The 21402-nt window shown below is 35.6% G+C and overlaps 1 protein-coding gene across 4 annotated transcripts in view; it reads left to right on the forward strand.

Annotated features, from left to right (window-relative positions):
- frmd4a (FERM domain containing 4A) overlaps positions 1-21402 on the forward strand; it is a 449055-nt gene that overhangs the window by 389849 nt on the left and 37804 nt on the right. For all 4 annotated transcript variants that reach the window (XM_051931569.1, XM_051931568.1, XM_051931567.1 and 1 more), the window contains exons 9-11: positions 8215-8280; positions 8469-8526; positions 12879-12965. In XM_051931569.1, coding sequence (XP_051787529.1) covers positions 8215-8280; positions 8469-8526; positions 12879-12965 — 211 coding nt within the window. The remainder of the gene's footprint in view (positions 1-8214; positions 8281-8468; positions 8527-12878; positions 12966-21402) is intronic.

Here is a 21402-nt window from a genome sequence, read left to right on the forward strand (position 1 = left end):
TAACCATTTATAAGAATGCAATGCAAGATGATCCTAGCAGTGCAATGAATATGCTTAAGTGTAGATGTAAACATTACAGTGATCTCATGGGCACTACCAGGAAAGTGCTTGTCTGATTGCCCAAAAAGTCTCATGAATTAGGCAGAATGGCCTGGTTTAGCACTGAAACTATTTTGGTTGTTAAAAACAGATTATCTTATTGTATACTTATTTTTAGCTGTGTTTTCTTTAAAGCCATGTCTAAATTACAGGCACAGGTACAAGTTTCGTAGAAAATGGTGTAGTGAAATTTCAGTGTCTCTCAAAATATCTACTGTCTGGAAAATTACAAATGCTGCTGTAACAATTTGAAGACTCCGCTAGAAGTTGCTGCAGCAGGTGGTGGCAGCTGGATTTAAAATGTGTTTGGCATTTAAACCATGCCAGGCTAAGCAACAAGCTTAGTTTGATTCTTGAGAAAGTTTTTCTAGCTGCTTTTTTGTTTGAAAGAGTTTTAAGTGACACACTGCACTTTGGGGTGCTAAACCCTATAATGATACAAGTATTATAATGAAGAGAATAAAGTTGTGCCCCTCACAACAAGGTGTCTTTTCATTTAATGAGAAGTTTGTACTGCAAAGAAAAGTATGTAAATCAGTTTGCCTGTGTTTGGAACAGTTCTTCGTTTAAGGTCTTACTGCTTAGCGGAGACCCTTCTAATAAGGCCACTAACTGAGGTGTCTTGTTTCCTTTGTTCTCTGAAGCAATTCCACCCAGTTAAAGCTGCTTTATTTTGATCTTTTTTTTTTTCTAGAACACCTTTAGGGCTTTCAAGATTTTAAATTAGCCTGAAATGCTTTCCTTTATAGTGAATAAAAGCTGCAAAGAGCAGACTAGATGGCCTACTAAAATACCATGCGTCAGCAATAAATAAATACCAGTGTGTCACTATGGTTTGCTATTCCTCACCCCTGATAATTATTAGAGCAATTTACTTATGCTGTTATATGCTCTATGAGAGTGAGGATTTAGTTTATTTTTTCAATACCTGTTTTATACTTTGTAAACATTTTCTACAACTTCAATGACTTTGTCGTTTTATTTTTTTCATATTTGATATTAAAATCATTGCTTTACTTTTTGTGTAAATATATGTAGCACATAATCATCTTTCTTGCCCCAATTGTGCAAGATAGGCAGCCCTTTTAGCAACTTATAAATAGCCAAAGGTTCAGACTTCTTTTTTTCAGAATATTGGTGTTCCTGGAGAGCATAAATTTGCATTAATTAGCTTTTCTGAGATGTCAGAAAATTTTCATATTTTATTTGTTTTGTCTTTGCGTTACTACATTATTTTTATAATTAGCACAGATCTTGTTGACACAATGCCCCCCCCCCCCCCCCCATCTAATTTCAGCATTATTTGGTACAACTTGATCACTAAGGAGATCTCTGTTTTTGTTATTAAACAAGTAATCTGTACAAATGAATAAATAACATCCTCAAAGATAATAGATATTTGTTGCTTGTGTATCATCTTACAGGTTATTTTATTTGGTTTAGCTTGTTGATTTTTCTCTAAATCTTGACTTTATAGTCTGATCAAAGGCAGATGTTTGTTAGATATTTAGTAATACATATGGTACAGTGTTTAATATTGGTGCCTCTCAGCTCTACTGACACGGGTTTTAGCCCTGGTCTGTTCATTGTCTGTGTCGAGTTTGCTTGGAATTTCTTGCTACTTAGGTATCCTTCCACATCCTGACGACACATGGGCATTAGGTTAATTGAAAAGTCTAAAAGGTTAACATTTTCAAAGCTGTGTACTGCAGTAGACTATAGTAGACACTATGATGATATACAGTAATTAGACTTGAAAATGAATGAATGATTGGTATATACCGTGTCCGAAAAACACAGGCTATTTGCACAGCCTATAAAATGTATTCACTCCCTTGTGTATTCAATGTATTAACTTTCAGATTTTATTGTTGTACAACATTGGTTCACGGTGTAATTTGGCTTTTTTGATGCTGATAACAACTGTGAAGGTGTTACAAGCTACAGCAGATCCAGATTGGGTAGATGTTCCCCAGGTACTTCACCAGTCATAGATTTTTGAGATAGTGGCAACGAGAAAGCCACTGTTTTTTTTTTGTTTTTTTTTTTTAATAAAAAAACACTCACTCACAGAAGGCAAACAAGGGACTCTGAAGTCAGGTGGAAGAAGGTTATATGCTTTGATGAAACCAAAGTTGAGCTTTCTGGTCATATGTTGTAAGCACTGTGTTTGGTGTAAGCCAAACACTGCACATTATCAAAAACACTCCATCCCCACTGTTATGCAATGTGAAAGAAGTCTGACCTTCAGAGAAGATATGTTTCCAGCAGGACAGCAACCCCAAGAATAAAGCCAAAGCTACACAGGAATGGCTTAAAGCCAACAATAATGTCCAGGAATTGCCAGTCAGAGTCCTAATCTCAATTCAATTCAGAATTTATGGCCGTTTACTTATGGTCTCCCCTGCAACCTGGCAGAGTTCTCATATGTATAGCTGATAGAGACCTAAATACAGTGTTCATCCCCTTCATTTTCTCACTGTGGGCTATTCCTTCACTGAACTGCGCTAGTGTTTTACATTGACCAAGGGATGCCATCATTCTCGGCTTGTCTTGGACACCATCTCTTTTTCTTGCCTAGGAGATCTTTTCTCTTCAGCTATCCATTGACCCTAGTGGTCAGTGCTGTGCTTTGTGTGCTCTGCCCATCTCTTCTGTTGGTGGCCTTCATTTACTCAAGCTGGTAAGCCCCAAACAGCTGGCATTGTTTCTCTCCATGCTGCTTCTTGGCACTGTGCTGGCCATGTATATGTTGCATTAGCATAGCCTGCTTGCTACAGTATTATTTTTGACAAATAAAAAAAAGTATGGGTGAGCTATTTTTTTTCCCAGAATGTATCATTTTTCTATTGTACAGGTTATTTTTACCCCTATTCATATATCAATACAGTATGTCCTATTTTAACAGATTCATACTGTTCTAAGATGTACAATCCTCCCAGATTTAAGCCTTTAAATTAAAAAGGAAATAGTGTTTTTGTTGATGGAGAGTGAGTCAGACAACTTTGTGTTTTATATATACAGTATATTAGCTACTCTTGTCAGGTGAAGAATATATGATTGGTATATTAGTAAAAAATAATTTATTAAATGGATTAATTATGTTGTAAATAATATTGCCAGAATCAATGGACCTTGGTGGATGGACAGATAGTGATGGAGGAGGTTACTGATGTAGTCCAGTGCAAGGCCATTTAAAGCCTTATAGGTTTTTAATAGAATTTTATACTGTATCCTGTAAGACATAGAGAGCCAGGGAAGGGAGAGACGAAGAGTGCCACAGAGTTTTGAATCACCTGGAGCTGTGATAACAGACTCGAAGGGGCACCTGCCAGTAGGGAGTTACAGTAGTCGATATTGGATGTAATAAAAGCATGGAAAAATTTCTCAGCATCACATCAATAAAGGAGAGGAATGAGCAAACACAAGTTATGTTACGAAGATGAATGTAAGGATTCGTAATGTGATATATGTATGTAGAATAAAAAAGGGATGAATCAAAACTGAAATTAAGAATTCCTACCGGTAGGAGACGGTCTGATGACATCATCATCAAAGGTTTTTGTGAAGAAGCTCAAGTTAGCTTTTGTGCCAATTGGCATGACTTCAGTTTTGTTGCAGTTTAATTTTAAAGAGTTACTTTTCTTCCAGATTATAATTTTGCCCGGGCAACTTGTTAGCAGAAAGAACTCTCATTAACTTTGTATTTTAACACAAATACACAGTACATCTGAGTATCATCTGCATAAAATTATTACCCAGTCCAGGCATTGGGTCTGGTACACAAGTAAGTAGGTTTTATTTTACAGACCACTTTTTGTAATAAATATAGATGAAATTAGTGAAAACTTGGAAAAGAAGCTGGGAAGAGAGGAAATATAGGAAAAATTTTACGATGTTGATGGATTTGTATTAGTAATATTATTTAGGCTTTTAATTTTATCATGGAAAAATTGAATTTTTTATAGTCTTCATTGGAAGAGGTGATTGGGCCAGATGTTGGCTAAATTAGTTTTTAACCATAATGTAATTGTTAATTAATATGATAATTAAATAATAATAATAAAACTGATAAAAAATAATATAATTAATAAAATTAAAACAAATTACAGATAAAAAAGAAGCTTGAACAAACAAGTGACAAAAAATTTGGCCTGATGCAGGCCAAAGTAGTTTATTAATCACAGAGAATATAACCCTCGGGCTGTGTATTAATATTAGTAAAATTATAATGAATATTAATAATAATAATAAAACTGGTCAAATATTTATGTCTAACCGGGAGGAGGCCCCGGGGAAGACCCAGGACACGTTGGAGGGACTATGTCTCTCGACTGGCCTGGGAACGCCTTGGGATTCTCCCGGAAGAGCTAGAAGAAGTGGCCAGGGAGAGGGAAGTCTGGGCATCTCTGCTCAAGCTGCTGCCCCCGCGACCCGACCTCGGATAAGCGGGAGACAATGGATGGATGGATGAAATATTTATGTAATTAGTAAAATGAAAACAAATTACAGAAAAAACAGCTTGATCTTACAAGTGACAAATAATACAAAAACAAATAATTTAAACTAATGAAAATCATGCACTTCTAATAATACTGCATCACCCACCCCCTGTGAGCATACCACTGGTGATACACTCAGAAACAAATTATGGAATAAATGAAGTAAAAATCCACATCTGAAGCCACATTTCCCTCATCTTCCATATTTTAAGTTTATTTGGGGTTTATTTCAGTTGTTAATGGTTGCAATTTTTAGTTCCCCTCTTTCTCTGAGGTAAACTGTTGTTTCCATACATTAGGCCTGTTTCAGTTTAAATATTTTGCTTTTGATTTAAACCCTAAAAGCTTTGTAACGGTACAAGATTACAGATTGAAGCCTTACATTGAAGCACAACAGATAATATAAACAGAAAAGTACTGGTTAGAAAAGGTTAGTTGCACAGTACTTCTTGATACATCCAATTAATTGATGGCACTATAACCAAGGCCTTTTCTTATGAAATTGTAACTTAGCTAGTAGTATATACTGTGTGTGTGTGTATGTATGTATATATATGTATGTATGTATGTATGTATATATATATATATATATATATATATATGTATATATATATATATATATATATATATATATATATATATATATATATATATAATATATTCACGGCATTCGTAGTCTGTGTCATAATCTGATTGTATGGGTGGTTACCTACCAGGTAACGCTTGTGGTTGGCCAGCAAGTCTGCTAACATCCGCCACGGTGCCCTCAGTTGTGAGAAGCAGATCATAGAATGGTTGAAATAGTTTACTGTCAAATAATGCAAAGAGTACGCGACACATGTTTCACCCTAATTCTGGGCTCATCAGGCGTACACATTCTACTGCACTCACTCTCGGGAATCGAACCTCGGATGTCAGCGCCAGAGGCGAAGCCCCTAACATTGCGCCACGGCGTGTGGTTCGTTTATTTGACAGCATGTAGATCGGGGTAATTACATTCACGGCATTCGTAGTCTGTGTCACAATCTGATTGTATAGGTGGTTACCTACCAGGTAACGCTTGTGGTTGGCCAGCAAGTCTGCTAACATCCGCCACGGTGCCCTCAGTTGTGAGAAGCAGATCATATATATATATATATATATATATATATATATATATATATATAATATATTGCAGCTCTTCAATTTTATTGACGTGCGGAGTTTGCGAAGTGTTAGGATGTCACTAAAATCTGAATCCGCTTTCTGCTCAAGAAAGTCTAGCAATGTTTCACAATTTAGCGCTTCTGCAAGCGAAACTTTCTTTTCTGAAGGTTCATCTTCAGCCGCGTCATCATCGCTTTCTTCCAGCAATTATGCACTTGACTTCACTTCCGCAGCAGTGTCTGCGTCGTCTTTCACTTGATATCCAGGCTGATCATTATCAGAGAGTAGCCATTCTTCAATGTTTTCTCTGTCGCCGTCTTCAAATCCATTTACATTTTGAATTTCCTCCAAAAGCGATGCCGCTGTTATTTATTGGCTTTCACTGTCAATGACGTTTTCAACACTATCCATCACATCAGGGAACAATTTTCGCCATGACTTTTGAAAGGTTAAGTTTGGCATGTCATCCCAACTCTCTGAACATGAGAAAATTGCGTCCTTAATTCTCCATTTCTTGTAAAACTCATGGAGATCTCCGTCGTCTTCCAAGACTGAACGGAGTAAAGATTTCCTGTAACAATGCTTGAATGCTTCTAAGACGCCCTGGTCCATAGCGACGTCACGTTTGGTGGAAGATATGCAACGAAAATCTGGTCATCGCTTGTTCTCAGGACATTTTCGCTAGGATGGGAAGGTGCGTTTTCCGACAGTAACACAGCTCTTTGTGGCAAATTTTTGGAGTGTAGATGGTCTCCAACAGCAGGAACAAAATGTTTAAAAAAAAAAATAAAATCAATCTTTAAAAAATCTCTCTGTTCATCCATGCTTTGATCCGATTGTAGTAAAGGACAGGAAAATTGCGCATTTGTGTTCCCTTTAATGATCGTGGATTCTTAGACTTTCCAATGCATACGAGTTTCAATTTGTGCGAACCACTAGCGTTAGCGCATGCCAGCACTGTTATTGTTCCTTACTGGACTTGTGACCTGGAGCAGACTTTTCTTCTTTTGATACGAGCGTTTTTGACGGCAAAGCCTTCCAGTACAAACCAGTCTCATCAGCATTATAAAGTTGGTCAGGTGAAAGATCATGAGCCTCGACAAGTCGTTTACATTCCGTTACATAGAGAGCTGCAGCGTCAGAATCACCGCTTAGTTTCTCACCTTGGATATCCAACTGCCTAATTCCGTGGCAAGATTTGAAACATTGCAGCCATCCTTGAGACGCAGCAAATGGTTCAGGAAATCTTCATCTCACAGTGAAACCATTTCGCTTTTTCGAGCAGCAATGGCCCGGATACAGTACATCCCTCAGCGCGTTTTTGCTTGAACCATTCGAACACAGCTCTATCCAGATCGTCAAATTTGGAACCCTTTGTTGTCTTACATGCACTCTTCCCATTAAATGTATCGGATGAAGTTACGAACTTGTAGAGTTCATCTTTCTTCCGAACAATATCACACACTGTTTGATTTCCAATGTTAAATTCCGATGAAAGCTTAGCAATTGATTCCCCCTTTTCGGCACGTTCAACAATTTGCAGTTTCATAGCAATTGACAAAACAACTCTTTTTCTTTTCACTCCCGCACTGGACCCCGACATTTCGGCATGAACTTACGCGAAGCCTCTTTCTAACCTCGAGGTGCGGATGCCAACTGACTGAACTCGGAACAAAGCGTCGCCAACACAGACGGTGCGACCCATACACGATCTTTTCCAAGAAAAGTGTTGAAGCAGAAGACAAATGTCAAAACTTATTGACAAATGGCAGTCGTCGGAATTTGGAAAAAGGGGAGGGAGAGTGTTCGGAACGAGTCCTCTACATCAGATGAAGTCTAATGGTTTTTCACAGCAGGGGATCGCCTGGCTGGTGCACAAATGTTATACTTTCAATCCTTTTAGAATAATTCTCAGAAACCCATCGACAAAGAAAACTTAAGCTGTGACACACGTAGTGTACATTCCTGTAGTCGGAATTCTTGCCGGCGAAGTCTTGGCGGTCTTGTGATGTCTAGCAGTTTTTTTTTTTTTAGGCGATCCCAGATAACCAAATGCACGGTTAACTAAATACCAGATAATCAACGTTCCACTGTGTGTGTGTGTGTGTGTGTGTGTGTGTGTATATATATATATATATATATATATATATATATATATATATATATATTCCGAAGCAATTTGTTTTACTTTATTTTATTATTTATATCTTAATATAAATGGCATACCAGTGCAAACATCTGTTGCTGGTAATTTGCAAACCATCATATTTTTTGTTGTCACTTGAGTTAATTGCATATCTACCTGAAATGCTTGATAATGGCAATAGCTGACTTTATTTGACACTCTTTGAAAAATATATATACAGTATAATGTGTTATGCTTGAGAGCTGGGCTGGCTTTGTTGGTGGATAGGTGGATGTTATTGATCTTGTTGAAAGACATGAGTGTATTTTCTTTCTGTTGCAGTGAAGACAGAGTTATAGAGCACTACAAGAAGCTGAGTGGTCAGTCCAGGGGCCAAGCAATTGTAAAGTAAGTTAAGATTGTTACTGTATTCTGTATTGAATTTATTCTTCATCATCAGCATGATTCATTTGAATCAATAGGATTCAGCTGTAACTCTGTTTGAAATACAATGCTACCTAGCCAACATCCTCATTGCATTTATTGTCATATTCTGTTTGCTCATACTTTGTAAAATGTCTTTATATCTTCTTTAGTTATATGAGCATTGTGGAATCTCTTCCTACATATGGTGTGCACTACTATGCAGTTAAGGTAAGTTTATAGTTGTTTACTTTATCCAATCCACCTTCAACAACTAAATATTTCAAAGTACCTAGCACTTCTTCCCCTTATAAAATACATAAATAAACTAATGGAAATAATAATAATAATTCATTACATTTATATAGCGCTAACTTAAGATATACATTTTAAATAGTAACAAATTGTGTAATTACATTTTTTTATTTATCAATTTAAGTGATAAAGTCTCTTTGTAAACTATTGTGTTTTCATTCTGTTGTAAAGTATTTTCTACTCCTGAAAATCTTCCATATAATCGTTCTGCAAAAAGCATAGATTCCTCAAGTCTATTGCTATTGTATTTTAGATTTGGTCCTGAATTTGATTTGCACTCAGAGTAAAACCTAAATTAATTGGGATTTGCTAGCCTTGTAAAGTTGAATGAAAACTCTTTTTAATATGATGGATTTAAAATGGTTTGTCTAGTGAGTTTTCTTGTTATTGTTAATTTATCTAAAATTGAATAGATTTTCATTTTTTAATCTTACCACATTATCTTTTAATTTTTACATTTCTCAGACACTGAATAAGGTGCTCCGGTTTAATTTAGGCACACATCAACATTACATTTTAGAGCCACACTGGAGCACCACAAGGGACAGTCCTGTTCCCTTTTCTTTTCCCCTGTACACCTCAGACTATAACTATATCACCAGGTCATGTCACTTGCATTGATAAAGGGGATGAGACAAAGTATAGGTGGAGAACTTTGTTTCTTGGTGCAAAGAGAATTGACTGTATCTTAACATCAGCAAAACCAAGGAACTGGTTATTGACTTTCACCGCCCTAAAGAGCCTTTTTTTCTGGTCATTATTCAGGGAGTGAATCTAGAGGTGGTCTGCTTCTATAGGTAGTGGGGGACCACATTATTGGCAGGTTGGACTTGTCTCGGAACACAGAGAAACTATATAAGAAAGGGCGGAACAGACTCTTTTTTCCTTAGGACATTGTGTTTCTTTAATGAGGGAAATGATATATCCTTCACATCTTCTATATAACTCTTTGATGACCAGTGCAGTTTTCTACACTGTAGTGTGCTGGCCCCAGCGAATCAACAAGCGAATTAAAAGGGCAGGCTCAGTTATAGGATGCTCTCTGAACCCCCTGTAGGTAACAACACAAGAGAAAGTTAAAACAAAACTGAGTGCCATTATAAACAATGCTGCACATCCCCTGTCTGACACACTAAATACTTTCAGCCAACGGTACTGGGACTCCTTTATATCAACAGCAATACATCTGCATAATGCCACACTGTCACTGTGACAGTCAAGTCAGAAGTTTTCTTTCTTTTGAATTTTCTTCTTTGTTCAGACCAAAATGTGTGTGTATATTTATTAACTTGCTTATCTACCTATTTATGTGTTTATTTAAGGAGCTTCTGTAAAATGCAAAAATTCCCCCTAGGGACAAATAAAGTTCTGTGTATCTATTATTGTAATGAGTAATTCATATACAAGATATTTTTATAAAATATGATATTGCAGGAATAATTGATCAAATATGTTCTTATTAGGCATTAGGTTTTTTTGATACAGTATCATAAGATTGTCTTTCCATGGCACCATGGAATATTGGCTCACACTACTCTTTCTAGTAGGCTTGTGGAGATTGGGGATTTTAAAAATACAAAGCTTTACATGCAGTAGGCAAAAAGAAAACTGTCCATGCCATAGTGCAAGTGTGGGCAAAGTCCGTCCTGGAGGGCCGCAGTGGCTGCAGGTTTTTGTTCCAACTCAGTTGCCTAATTAGAAAACAATCCTTGCCAATAATTTAATTTCATGGCTTGTTAGTGCTTTATATCAGCCATGTCAGATCATTCTCATATCCAAGATTTTTTTTTTCCTTTCCAAGGATATCATCCAAATGATATGAAGTCTAAAACCGGATGAGTAACTCTCAGTCCTTTAATTTTTTTCTCTTCACTTTCTTTCCAAGTATTTAATTAAACCAAACAGGTGTAAATAGAAACAAGCTAAATGGAGAAATGCTGGTTTCTTTTATCATTTGCATCTTATTGCTAATAAGGAGCAATTAAAAACCAAAATACAGCTGTTTAAGGCTAAAATAGGCAATAAGGGTTCAAAGTCTTAACGAGCGAGACAATTAAAATGAGGCAGAAGTGTTACTTGAGCAATAAGTGCTTCTTAATAAGCAACTGGGTTGGAACAAAAACCCGCAGCCACTGTGGCCCTCCAGAAATGACTTTGCCCACCCCTGCCATAGTGTGTGCCTTAGGATCAAGATGATGGCACTTTATACATGATTCAAAGAGAAATCCAAAGAATTTCATGGGCACAAGCACAGTCCTGCACCAGCTACTACTACTACTTGATTGGTAATGCAGTCCTTTATGGGAATTGGCCTTCTCTACTTTTCTTATCCAGCTATGTCTATCGATCACCCCACCTTGCAAAACATTTATTCTCATCTCTTTAAGACCTGCCATGACACTTGAACCATGTTCTCCCTCTTCTTTTTATCATTCTTTTGAGGATCATCCTCTTCCTGGCTTTCAACATGACCCTACCTCCATTTCCCCTGTTACTTTATACATCTGACAGTATTTTACCCTTGACAAAAGCATTGCCCATCTTTCTTAACAGTTTTTATAGTCTACACAAAGTATTTTACTCCAAATATTTCTGTTCCTTTACTAAAAATATTTCTATCTCTCATAGTCTGTGACCATACTTCTGAGCTATACATGACCACTTGGGTACACCAGTATTTTATATATTTTAACCTTCGTAGGTCTCATAATGAATTGCACATTAACAGCTACAAATTTTCAAAGTATGCTGTATTACCCTTCTTTATCCTTTCCCAAATATATTTACTCTTTTAAAATCCCTTCCACCAACCATCAGATTCTTGGGTGTTTTTCAGGTCTATGAGGTAGACAACTTTGTGTATTCGGTCTTACCTTAAATTTGATTACATCTTGCCTGAAGAAGGGGCCTGAGTTGCCTCGAAAGCTTGCATATTGTAATCTTTTTAGTTAGCCAATAAAAGGTGTCATTTTGCTTGGCTTTTCATTACATTCGTAATGGCTAACACAGTACAACACCCTAGTACTTAAATAACTGATAAGCTTTTTTTATTGCTTCTCTTTCCATTATCTCATACACATCTTCAGGGGTGGCTACATTCTTTGAAGCTGTTTCTATGTCTTCTGCAGACTTGCAGAATCTTTCCTTTTTCATGTACTTTTATTTATAACAGTGCTTAAAGCCAGTTTTGAGTAGATCTACAAAAAGCTCATTCCCCTTCTTTACTGTAACATTAAATTTAGTGGTTGCATTTTTTGCATTTTTTATGTGTTTTGCCTTTACTTTTGCTTGTGTATATCTCATGGTCATTTCAGTTATTAATATTAATTATTATTATTAACTTTCTTGGTTGATGCCAAAGGTGACTTACAACATTTGTGAAGCAATTTGACACGTTTCATTTGTTTTTCATGGTCACACAGTGTCAGTAGAGGGATTTGAACCCACGTCCAAAGTCTTAACCATTAAACCACACTGCCTGAAGTGTGGAAGGGTCCCAGGCCTTTTCAAAATGCCACTTTCTACTGATGTTCTTTTCTTCCTACCTTTGCATTAAAATCATTATTCACCATTATTATGTAGTATATGCACGTCCTTTCCAGTTCATCATAGAATAGCCACTTCCTCCATATTTCCATATCTCCAAAATTCAGTACCTCAGTTACAGCTGCTCTCATTTTTAGGTAATAGATAGGTCTAAGCATACCATGTTGAAATATCTAAATCATCAGTCTTGTAATGTTCCTCAGGATTGTCTCTCAAATTATACCATCCATCCAAAGCAGGTGTATCAGTTCATAACAGTATTTTTAAACGTTTGGGTTGTTAGCCTCACACCCTGGCCCGAGTGCATTGGAGGACCTTGTATTTTCTGTCAGGGTTTATTCCATTGCTTAGGGGTTCTAGTTTTAGGCTACATACTCGTCTACACCTGGGGCCGCAATGACAAGGCTACTAGAAGCATTCAGTAAGTGATCTTATTTGTTTATTGGCATAACTTGCTGTTTATAAGAAGTGTCTGTGGGCATCAGCACACCTCACTTGGAACATTCACTGCCTTTTGATTCTGTCAGGTTCTACCTCATAATTTAAAATTCAGTCTTTACAGAATAATACATGTTGGTTACATATTTACTCCCAGAAGCAAATAGTGCACTGTGGTTTTAGTGCAATGTATATTTTGGTAATTAAGAATGGGTGTAATATATGTGCCATGTACATGATAATTACTTTTTTGGCTAATAAATGCTGCCTTTTTTGTACAACAGGACAAGCAGGGTATTCCTTGGTGGATGGGACTGAGTTACAAAGGAATATTTCAGTATGACTACCATGACAAAGTGAAGCCACGAAAAGTAGGTATATGTAGCAGCAGTAAACTATGATTTTCATTTATGGAAATTATGAGGTGCTTCTTAAATATTTTTTTTTGTTTTAAGTCAACATTTTATTGTTAACTAAATAACAATTGCTTTTTTGAAAGTATAAATAACATCTTTGCCCATACTGTTTTGTATTAGTGGAATTGCACAGTACTGTATATTTAGTAAACCAGGTATGTCTTAACTAACATACTCTTCTTATCTTAATGTATATCTGTGGGTTTCAGAATAATATGGTAAAAAAGACAAAACCATGATCTGATGTTAGTTTTGCGTTGTGGCATGATCTTGCATTATATTAGTAACATTTTTAATTGTGGTACAAAAAGAATGAATGACCACTCTAATCAATATCCATTATAACAGCTGAATAAGTTTTGCTTTGATTTATTTTATTTTCCAAAATACAATGTTTAAAATTTATATTTTCCCAAAAACGTTTTATACACCTGCGGTGGGTTGACACCCTGCCCAGGATTGGTTCCTGCCTTGTGCCCTGTGTTGGCTGATATTGGCTCCAGCAGACCCCCGTGACCCTGTGTTCGGATTCAGCGGGTTGGAAAATGGATGGATGGATGGAAGTTTTATACACTTGGGATCCTTGTGAAATTTTCAAGGAAGGCTCAATAAATCACATTGTTTTGTACTTGGTAAATGTTATAATAATTTCTGTGGCTCTTTTGCCAGAACCATAGATGCTGTTAGTCAAATTTAAGTAATATTTTTCATATATGGTGACTGTCCTTGAGTACAGCATTATTTGGTCCTTTACTTGAAAAAAGAGTTGACATATGACAGCATATAAGGCTGTATATATTTCCTAAACAATGATTAAAAAACTGCATTTAGTATAATCACACAGTGTCAAGCATTCCAGGTACTCTTGTCAAATATCAAATTGATAGGTGGTGGTGGTGGTGGTGGTGGTTGTGTGTAGATACCAAGTCAAACACTGAGCATTCAGTAATGGTTATTTCAAAAAATTCTAACTAAATTAATATATATTTTATTAAAAAAAACTCTTGTTTTCATTGTGATTAATATTTTAATCATAACCTTTTTTTGTTTTGTTTTAAATAAATTTCTCATTCAATCAGGCTTCTAGGCTCAATGAGTATAGTACCAGTGAAACAGACTATGATGTTTTGTGAAGGTGTGGACATCTTTCATTGTATTGTACTTAGTTTTATTTGTGGTTTGTAGTTAATGAAGCTTAACCACACTGTTTAACATAGAGTATGAAACTGTGAACTCCTAATCACCTCCCATCCAAAACCTAAAACATAAGTTTGGTATTTTTGATGTCTGTATTTTTTCAGATTTGTCACATATATTCATTTACCCTGGAAACTTGTGCTGTGAAGTTAATTTTTTTTTTTTTGGTAAACCCAAAAATTAACATCTTCCCAATGGCTTACAGTAGCGGTGTGTGGAGCAGAGGAAATACTAAACAGAAAATTTACTTCAAAAGTGAAAAAGTTACAATTTCAGAAAACGTACCTTCTGTGTTTGTGAGGAAGTAATCGATATTAATCACAGATTTAAGCGTGGCAGAATTTTCTAATAAGCAACAGTCAGTATAGTACAATACAATACAACTTATTTATGTGTAGTTCTCTTCATTGAAGTTACAGTACAAATTGGAAGCTTTGGATTTGAATATCAAAAAGTTTAGCACATTTTCAGTAGCTGCTTAGCACAACCTTGGTTTTCACCCAAAACGATCAGACTTTTCAGTGGTGTAAAATGAGAGGTTACAGTATATGTCTAAAGGCTTAGAAACCTTACCAGAAAAAGTATAGCCTGAATGTTTGTTTGTGTCTGTCAAAGTAAGAATTCCAACTGCAACAAGCAACATGAAGTCACACCTGAACTTTTCTGTACATAATGTATAATTGGAAGTTTATAAACAGAAGAGAGCCTTGAGTCAACATGAAATGAAATAAATGCACAGCACTTTCTTCACCTCCTTTTGTTCTTCTTATGTTGTTTTGTTTTTACTTGCTTTTGGATAATATTTCAAAAATGATAAAGGTACAACATATACTGTACCGAAATATTATTTTGAATTAGTTATTTACTCATCAGTTGTATTGATGTTCCACAGACTGCCTACTGTATCATTAGCAAGCAACAATTGAGCTGATGTGTCTTTGTGAAATTTGTTTCAAAACTGTTGTTGCATGTAAAAAGCCTTGAATGAAAAACATTTCTCCACAGGCCTTTTTTTAATGCACTGGTTGCTCTGGATGGCCAGTCTTTATTTGCTGTCAAAATCTTTTTTGACCCTTCTTTCAAATGCATATGTCTTAGACTTGTGCTTCAACAAGAGGATCACTTCACCTGTGCAGTTTCACAGATTGCCACTACATAATCCTGAGGTACTTCAGTTGTGGATTTCAATGTAAAAGTAGCAATAAGAGGCAGGTCTGCAATTTAGTTCTTGTTTACATTTAAGTGTGTTTAATTTTAGTTTATGCAAGCTTTTTCTGGAACTGGTTTATTTAACAATATTTTAGTAAAAATACAGTACATATATGTGGGATTTTGTGAGCATACAACTGGATAACTTGACATGTGGATTATGCAACACGAGTTAACACAAGATGTTTCTGATAGTGGTAACTATTTCCCAGTGTCAGGCACCATGGACACCAATTGTTTTCTGCATGAAAATAAATTGAATTTTTTTTCATCCATTACTACAAACTACAATTATTCAAGTAAAGCCTAACCATTCAACATAATCACTTATCCTGTATAACATTAAAGCAGCAAAGAATGTTTTAATGATATAATTATTTACTTGAATAAACTGGCCACTCTCAGTCAAGCTTTCTAAGTTCAGTATGCCACACTCCTTGCAAAATGTAGCACAAGTTAATAAAGAGCTCTGATCTTTTTCACAAAGGCAGGAATTCCACTGGGAGACATGTATATGATTATGGCATCATAATGAGCCAAGAGAACATCTTGGAAGCATTAGTATATCTGTTCTGCAAGGGAATGGATCCAGTTTGTTTGTTCTGGGGATATGCCGTCGACTCACAAGAAAGCAGAAAGTTTTTGAAGGATACTGAATTTTTTTAAGAAAATGTTTTGAATTCATCTGGATTTCAGTTTTGCCTTGCACCTTTCATTTTTACCAATTCAAAACAGTGTAGGGAAAACTCTAAATATTCCTAATTCTAATACAATTGAGACATTCAGTAAAGATCTTTCATTATCTGTTCATTCATTTGCTGTATCTGTTTATTCTAGTACAGGATCACAGGGAGTTGAAGTTATTTCAGCAACACGGGACACAAGGCAGGGTTAAGAATGGTAACTCAAATTATGACAAGTTAGATTCAGGATTAAACGTTAATATGAGAGGAAGGCCTGCATGGACACTGGAAGAACAAGCAAACTACGCACAGACAGTGTTCAGAGCTGAGTGACAGTAAATGCTGTGCACTGTACCGTATGTTACCATAAGTGGAATAGAAGTTATATTAAAAAATTCCTAAGTCCTGAATCATTGAATTATGCCAGTGTTTTTCCCCTATTATATTGTTGTTCATCGTCCAGTTTAAAATGCTATGTGACATTTTTCAGGTTAATTATTTTAAATCCACTTACACTAAAGTAGTTCTTTCAACCCACATTTTACTGAAGTGTGGAGCATTTTCCAGTTGTAGGTTTCACTACTTTAAGGAGTTCCAGCACAGGAATCCTAGAAAATGCATCTGATTCTGCCACAAGCCAGTATGGGGCTCCTCAGCACTAGGAAATGACTGAATGATTTATTTCATAGTTGCCAGCACAGCAATTTTTCCTTTCTGTGAAGCACACAGATGTGTCGATTTTACCCGTTTCCAGTTTAGTGACAGTTGTTATTTTAGACTTTAAAATATTCTATGTAAACCAATTGCTGTGCTGTTCCTTTGATAAATTTGAAGCATTAATGTTTGGAAAAAGGACTTCAACCACATGATTGTACAACTCTGAATCAAAGATGGGAAATTGTTGAAGTTTTTGTGTGGTTCAGCTTTATCATATGGAAAAAGAAACCCACTGTAAAAGTGTGGATTTAATTTGGCAAAATATATATTTCTTGCTGTCTTTATTAAATGCACATTTAACAAGTTTCTCTAGTCCAGTACATGATATATTGGAGACAAATTTACATGGAGAGGCTTTTGTTTGATAGAGCTTTATCTCAATGTAAATGCACCCCAAATAGGTTCCCATATGGAACAGATCAAGAACTGAGATACATTTCAATTGCAGTTGACATCCACTTAGTTCCAAACAAAATAGTGTTTCGTGACTGTGAAGCTTTCATTAACAGAAATCATGAATGTAGTTATTATGATGTAGGGGTTATATATTTTGTTAAAAATGAACTTACTATAGTGGGTATAAAAATGAGTGATGCTAGTTGTAGTTTACTATAGAGAAATCATGGCAGGGTTGTTAGCAGCTTCCTGCTTCACCACAAACATATGGTTCCCTAGCATCCAATTATTGTACTTGGCTGTATGGTTTGCAAATCTGAACTACTTACACACTCAGCACTTTGTATAAAGAGCTAAAAGAGTAAAAATATCCTTACATTCTTTTGTATTTATGTACACTCTATTTTTGATGCATTCTTATTTGATTTCCGTTTTTCTTCCTTTGTTTGGGAGCAAAATACTGAAGTCAGTGCAGTGAAAAACACTGGGTAAATGGCATTCATAGTTGTGGGAATTTATTCAGGATATTGACAGTTAAAAGGCACACACATGATTTTGTCTGGGAGCTCTTAAAAAAAACAAAAAAAAAAAAACTTAAAAATTATGTTTAATGTAAAATATTTGCACTTACTGTATTAGGTGATTAAGTAATAAGAGTGAAGGGGAACTAAAATATTGTAATATTTCTAGATGTAAAGCATGAACCTATTTAGTCAGCAGAAGTAATCCTGGTTGTTATGAGACCATTCCATACTATTTTCAGGACAGCATTAATGAATGTATTTAAAAAAAAGTTTACACAGCTGGAATATGGGTTTTGCCTTTCTTCAGCATCTGTGTTTTGTCTGATGAAAGTACTAAAAACAGCAAATGTCACAGGGTGTGGTATCGAATTATATGAACCCACCACCCTCTCACTTAAATAGGCAAAAAAATGCTCTCAACTGGACATTCTCACAATGCAAACATCTGGCAAGTTCAGCATTCCAAATGTGTGACAGAGAATGGAGAGCAAAATGGATAACATATCAAGTAACTTGGGATAAATATTCAGGAGAAAAAAAAAACTATGAACATGCCACTTTTAAAAGGCATATACCAGTTCAAAAAGATTTGCCAGTATTTCTGGTTTCTGTCACTTAGACTATTTTAATAAAGAGGATATTGGACAGGGGCAGTGTAGTCACTTTCTAATGTTTGATCTTCTAAACTGAGTTAGTAATGTTTTCAGTCAGTATTTCTTAAGTGTAATGCCTATGAAAACTTCTGTACTATAAGCCATAATTGGTGAATGTCTACATACTATTTTTCCTGACTAAGCATTAAAATCCTGAAAGTTCAACACTCAATGAACATTGACTGAAAAAACATTCATTAAAATACATCAATTCTTAAAGTCTTGTCCAAATTGCTTTCATATTCTGAGCGGTATAGTGGTTATCTCTGCTGCCTCATGGTACCAGCCAAAACAGTCATTGTCCTTGTGGAGTTTACACATTCTGCCCATGTCTGCTTGAGTTTTCTGTTTTTCTCCCAAATTCCCAAAGAAATGCAGAGTAGGTTAGTGGGCCCAGCAGTGGACTGTTACTCTGTTCATGCCTGGTTAATGCCTTGTACCCAAAGCTATCTAAATAGGGTCCAGTCCCTTTACCACTCTGAGTTTTGTTAAGTGGGTCTGAGAATGCTATGTTACATTATTTTGAAAACAAGCCATGTAACTAAAGTGACATGTCACCTAATAATTATTTGCTTGGATTCTTATTCTGCTGTGTCAGAAAATTCTGTATTTAGGGCTATCATTTGATTTTTCAAGAACATTAATATATTTTTATACTGGAGAAGATTAGAAGCACTGTTGTACAGATTTATTTTATTTAGTATAGTATCTCATTACCTATTGCTAGCATCCTTATTATATACACTTGCTTGTTAATCAGGGTACTTAAGCAAAGAAAATGAACACTAACTATTAGCTCACACATAACACAAAAGATATTTGTTTACCTGGTAATGTCATGAATATTTGTGTATTAATTTTTTGAATTACAATCTTTATAAAAACATTATTTAAGACAACAACAGAGATTACTAAAACACCTTTTTACACGTATAAAGACAAAACCAACCTCCTAACCCTATTTGCTTTAGTGATGATTAAACATACTTTCTAAAATTTAATTGAGCAGTTTTTGAAATCAAATTATTAACTTTTAATATAAAACATATGCTTATATTAGTGAACATTCTGATGCTGACTTGAGGAGATTAATTCTTTATAGTATTTGTGATTGCAGAGTACTGTCACTTTGTCCAGGGTTACAAGTACTATTGGCTGCAAAACTGAATTTGTTAGCATGCACTTTGCATGAACCTCACTTCGTCTTTTAATTTTCTGACTGTCAGATTTAGGACACACCACCTACTAATAACTGTCATCCCTTTTATTTTGCATTCCTCATTTCCTAGCTGTGAAAGCACAATTAAAAGCACTTTTGAAGCATAATATAATCCACCTTAATAAAAGGACAAGTGTCTGTGTATCTGTGTGTCCGCCCGCTACTACGGTATGTCTCCATCATGCTAATAGATGGCTCATCGTATTTACAATAATAAAATGCATTGCACTTGTCATCCCAATAAAATGCATTACTACGAATGTGTGTGATGTTCCATCTATGGGAATGACAAGGGCAATGCTTTTTATTACTACAAAATACATTCCAATAGATGGAGCAATGCAAATGTTAAGATTTCGGCTCATCTTTAATGTGTAACACAGCTAGTGTTCTGAAAAACTGATTTTGCAGACACACAAATTACAAGATGATTATTTGCCTTTGTACTGTATATCATGTGATGTTAAACATTCATTACACAAAAGTGTAGATTAGTGACCAATGCAATTGATTTGTGATTATGTGTCAGTAACATTAATTAGATGGATCCCAGGTTGAAAACACTTGCTGTAGTTAATTAATGCCAGCAATATGCTTATAAAGTTATGAAAATTGTTTTAGTTAGTTATCCTGTTCTCCACCTATGGGCATTAGTATCTTTCATGTTAACTTATCAGCTATAAACTTATTCAAAATTATGTATTTAGCTTTTGACACTTTATGTTAATTTTGCTGCATTCATCTGAAAAAAATAAGTAGTTCCAAGTATGCTAGTGTTTTTATCGTGTCAATGATTGTTACTCATGACCAGCGTATACAACAAACAGATCCAAATATGTACATATGTATATACTTTACTAATACCCAAGGAAAGTTCAAAAAGTTGCAACAGGAAAACTATGCAGAAATAGCAAATCCCTCTCAAAAAAATGTAAATGCTTCATTTCTTCCCATAATCAGTCTAATCCGAATTTGTTTTGACTCACTGGTGTATCTCCAGATCTCCAAACACCTTTGTCCAACCTATATAATGTTTAGTTGTATTAAGGGCATGAGTTTACTTGTATATGTTGTCAGATTTACATATTTACTATGTTACTTTGTGCATGATAATGTTGTTTGCTGCTGTTTTGTATGTTTCGATGATGATATATATTGTACTATAGGCTGTGTTTTAATGTTTTTATCTGTGTCAGTAACACCAACTCAACTTACTAACTAGCACTATGTTCCCTGTCAATAAAGTATTATTGTCCATGATAGGCAGTGATATTTCAGATGGGAAGTTCTGATGTAAGGTGCTTATGCTTGCTAATCATAGCACCATAGGATGGCAATATGTTTTCACTATACTCTGCATATTTGCATATCTGCAAAAAAAAAAAAAAATATTTAGGGCAGAGTGGTGGCTCTGAGGCTAAGGATCTGCGCTGGTATCCCGAAGGTTGCTGGTTCGAATCCCCGTCAATGCCAAAAAGAAATCCTACTCTGCTGGGCCCTTGAGCAAGGCCCTTAACCTTCAATTGCTCCAGGGGCGCTGTACAATGGCTGACCCTGCGCTCTGATCCCAAGGGGTATGCGAAAACTAACAAATTCCTAATACAAGAAATTGTATAAGGCGAAATATAGAACAAAAAAAAAATTTTTCTTTAATCACCCTATAAACCTGTTTATTAAGTGTCCTCTTCTCAACTATAACCTGATTCCCAGACTTCTCTATTAGTTTGAGCCTACTGGCATCACCTGCAATAACATAGTTGCCCCGGCAGGCTTCTGTGTAAAAAATTGTACCAA

The sequence above is a fragment of the Erpetoichthys calabaricus genome, chromosome 1 (assembly GCF_900747795.2).
Source record: "Erpetoichthys calabaricus chromosome 1, fErpCal1.3, whole genome shotgun sequence".
In the NCBI taxonomy this organism is placed as follows: Eukaryota; Metazoa; Chordata; class Cladistia; order Polypteriformes; family Polypteridae; genus Erpetoichthys; species Erpetoichthys calabaricus.